This window comes from Tupaia chinensis, unplaced genomic scaffold (assembly GCF_000334495.1).
Source record: "Tupaia chinensis unplaced genomic scaffold, TupChi_1.0 Scaffold000601_1, whole genome shotgun sequence".
NCBI classification, from domain to species: domain Eukaryota; kingdom Metazoa; phylum Chordata; class Mammalia; order Scandentia; family Tupaiidae; genus Tupaia; species Tupaia belangeri.
In genome coordinates this window covers 1,476,106-1,479,699 of record NW_006160119.1, presented here as the reverse complement: position 1 = coordinate 1,479,699, position 3,594 = coordinate 1,476,106, and the positions used below count along the sequence as shown (strand labels likewise).

The window sequence follows — 3,594 nt, the reverse complement described above, 5'->3', positions numbered from 1 at the left end:
TGGATACAAAGGAGGCTGATATCTACTTCCTCATCGACGGCTCGAGCAGCATCCAGAGAAGGCAGTTCGAGGAAATCAGGGCGTTCCTGCTGGAGGTGGTAGCGATGTTTACCATCGGCCCAGACAAAGTCCGAGTTGGCGTGGTGCAGTACTCACACAAGACGGGGGTGGAATTCGGTGTCGCTGCCTATTCCAACGCCGTCGACGTGAGACGGGCAGTCTTGAACATCAAGCAGCTGCAAGGTGGCACGTACACGGGGAAAGCGCTGGACTTCGTCCTGCCTATAATGAGGGAGGGGAGGAAGGACCGGGCCGGCGAGGTTCCCACTTTCCTCATCGTGCTGACGGACGGGAAGTCCAACGACACGGTCCTGGGACCCGCGGAGAGAGTGAGGGCGGAGCGGTTCCGACGCCGTGGGCATTGGGGACGCCGATCGGCAGCAGCTGCAGCAGATTGCTGGCAAAGAAGAAAGGGTGAACTTCGGGCCGAATTTTGATTCTTTAAAAAGCATAAAAAATGAAGTTGTTCGCAGCATCTGTGCTGAGAAAGGTAAGCAGAGCAAACCCGGAGAAAACGCCTCGTTCTCCCCATTTCTTCAGTTCTTCCGATGGATCCAAGGCTGGGGGACAGTGGTCCATTAACATTGTGCTGACGTCCTTGGTCACTGTGGGGGAATTCATCCTCTTAGTGTTTTTTGCTTGTTTGTTTGTTTGTTTGTTTAATTTGCCAAAGGGCACGCGTGCTCCCCAGAGAGAGAGGGAAGGGGAAGGGAAAGCGCCCTCCTCCCTGGGGAGCGGCCACACTGCTATACCTTCTCCATTCCTCCTTCCAGGATTTTGGGCGTGCTGCTACATGTGCCCAGTGTGCTGTGAGGCCGCTGGGCCTGGGACTCAGTGAATTTGTGATGCAGTGTTCTAGCTAGCAGCTGGAACTAAGGAAGCAAATCAGACTTTCAAACATGACAGTAGCTCCTTGAGATAGTTTCCCATGTTTCCTCATTGATCTAGCTCTGCTTTATTGTTTCTGCTCCGATTCTGAGAACCACGCCAACCTGCTTTACCCGTGTCCATTTCTATGCCCTGCAGGCTGTGAAGACGTGAAGGCTGACATCATGTTTCTGGTGGACAGTTCGGGCAGTATAGGACATGACAATTTTGGGAAAATGAAAGCCTTCATGAAGAACTTATTAGCTAAGATTCAGATTGGTGCCGACAAAACCCAGATTGGCGTTGTGCAGTTTAGTGATGCCACTAAGGAAGAGTTCCAGCTTAACAAATATATTACACAGACAGAGATTGGCGACGCGATAGACAGGATGTCACTCATCGGTGCAAACACTTTGACCGGCAGTGCGATTACCCTGATGGAACCATACTTCGGCCCCCTCAAGGGGGCCCGTCTTGGAGTCAAAAAGTTTCTCATCCTCATCACGGATGGAGAAGCACAGGACCACGTGAAGGAGCCTGCAAGAGCTCTCCGGGACCAGGGTGTGACCATCTTCTCTGTGGGCGTGTATGGCGCCAACAGGACTCAGCTGGAAGAGATCAGTGGGGACGGCAGCCTCGTTTTCCACGTCGAGAACTTTGACCATCTGAAGGCCATAGAAAGCAAACTCGTCTTCCTCATGTGCGCTCTCCATGGTAGGTGGCCCTGGCGTGCTTCAGGACCAGGACGTGAGCTGTTGGCTTCAGGGAGGATGAGCAGTGTGTGAAGGCCTGGCCTTGACCTCTGTCTAGACTTCACTGAAGTTTTGGTAGAACCTCGTGATAGATTACAGTGCCCATAACCAGGGCTGTTCCAGATGAACAAGTCTGGCACAAAATAACCTGGTTTCGGCGACTGCAAATACATTCTCAGAATTTTACATTAAATTCCTAACTGTTTAATACCCGTATACCTCAATTTTCCAGGGCCTATGCATAATCCCAAATGATTTCTTAGAATTATTTCTTCGCTCCCTATAACCATTGTTAAGCAGTAAACAATTAGAAATGTGAGTTCCTTTTCCTCTTAGTTAATGTAAGTCCAGTGCCCGTAATACCACACACACACCCTTTCCATTTTAAAGATGCGGTGTGTATTTTCATTAGTTCACTTTATCCTTTCTAACCTTTGCCCATTAGGTATTTTATTATATTCGCTTTTTCCTGTATCTACCCCCTTGGAAAAATTTAATTTGTGATTTTTTTGGCATGGTTTTTAAGTGAGATCATTTTATCTCACTATCTCTGTAGTGCTTTTCAAGTTGTATTGAGCAATCTTCAGTGTAAGTCTACCAATTTTAGTGCCTTTTGGATGAGAACTTGCTATACATCCACACATTGTTTATTTTTTAGGTCTTTGCCGTAGGGTACGTGTGCTCACCAGAGAGAGACAAGTTAAATTGGCCATGTTTTAATCTGTGTTTTAGATATCACTAAGAAAAAAAAATTAGTAAGTTTGTTGTATGCAGTTCTCCTGGAAACATGGAAACCTCAGATGCATGCCATTCTTCAAAATTAGTCTGAAATTCTCAGAAACTTAACAAATCACACGGCTCCTTGCAAACTCTAGGATTTAGGCAATAGTGCTAAGACTTCCTTGGTAGCAGCTTAAGTGGAGTTTTTCCCTCCTCCAAGAATAGCAGTGATTTAAAGACTATTAGTAGAATCTAAAGTCCATACCCTCGACTTTGAAATCTGCAGGGCTCTTCATGGCATTTCTTCATTTTGATAACCGTAGTTTGCAGAAGCCTTGTCTATACCATAAAATAAAATTTTAGCTGACTCATACACTAGACTGATTCATAAATGTTTGTCAAGCCATCGACACGCTTCCAACTCAGAGAGCTATTGCCCCAGGTTTTTACTGGTATTGCCTAGGCTCCTCCACAGTGTCTGAGACCGAACATTTGAGACTATTTAAAAACAAATTAGAGATAAGATAGGCAAGTGGAAAGTGACAGAAACAAACCTTCGAGAGGTGTGGGCTTAAGGCATTGAGGGAAGAAACACAGGGAGAAGAGTCTGTCTTGAAGACCCACCAGAGTGGTCTCTTGGCCTCTGAGGTGGAGGGCTTGGGTCTAGGGAAGAGGAGACAGGCACCCTTGAACCGACTCTTACTCTGGACTACGCCTTTGAGTTCTAATTCAGAAAGTCAGGGCACAGATAACTGTGGGGAGGTACACACGTGGGAAACTTTGCCGGCCATAAGCTCAGAAGACAGCTAGATACTCCCCTTTTGTTTGAGAGATATTTTTTGCTGTAGGGCATGTGCACTTGCCAGAGCAACAAAGAGACAGAAAGTAAGAAATCAACCCCCTCCAGGGGGGAATGACCAAGCTGCAATCCTTTCTCTTCCATTCTCCTCTTAGGATTTTGGGCACATGTGCACATGCACCTGGCATGAGTTTCAAGCCTCTGGGTCCAGGACTTGAACCATAGTCAGCCATGTGGGAGTCCAGTGACATAACCATTACACCTTATGCTGGTCCCAAAGCCCCACCTGAAAGGATGAGCTCCTGGGCTCTTTAAAACAGCAAGCCAGTCTGGCAAACACCACCGTGTCCCCCATTATATGTGTGTTGGAAGAGGGCCTGTTGGTGCCGTTGCTGC

The 3,594-nt window shown here is 47.4% G+C and overlaps 1 protein-coding gene across 1 annotated transcript in view; it reads left to right on the top strand.

Annotated features, from left to right (window-relative positions):
* COL6A5 (collagen type VI alpha 5 chain) overlaps window positions 1-3,594 on the top strand; it is an 84,683-nt gene that overhangs the window by 10,243 nt on the left and 70,846 nt on the right. Inside the window, 3 exon segments of the mRNA XM_006158515.2 lie at window positions 12-406; window positions 408-550; window positions 1,087-1,641. Coding sequence (XP_006158577.1) covers window positions 12-406; window positions 408-550; window positions 1,087-1,641 — 1,093 coding nt within the window.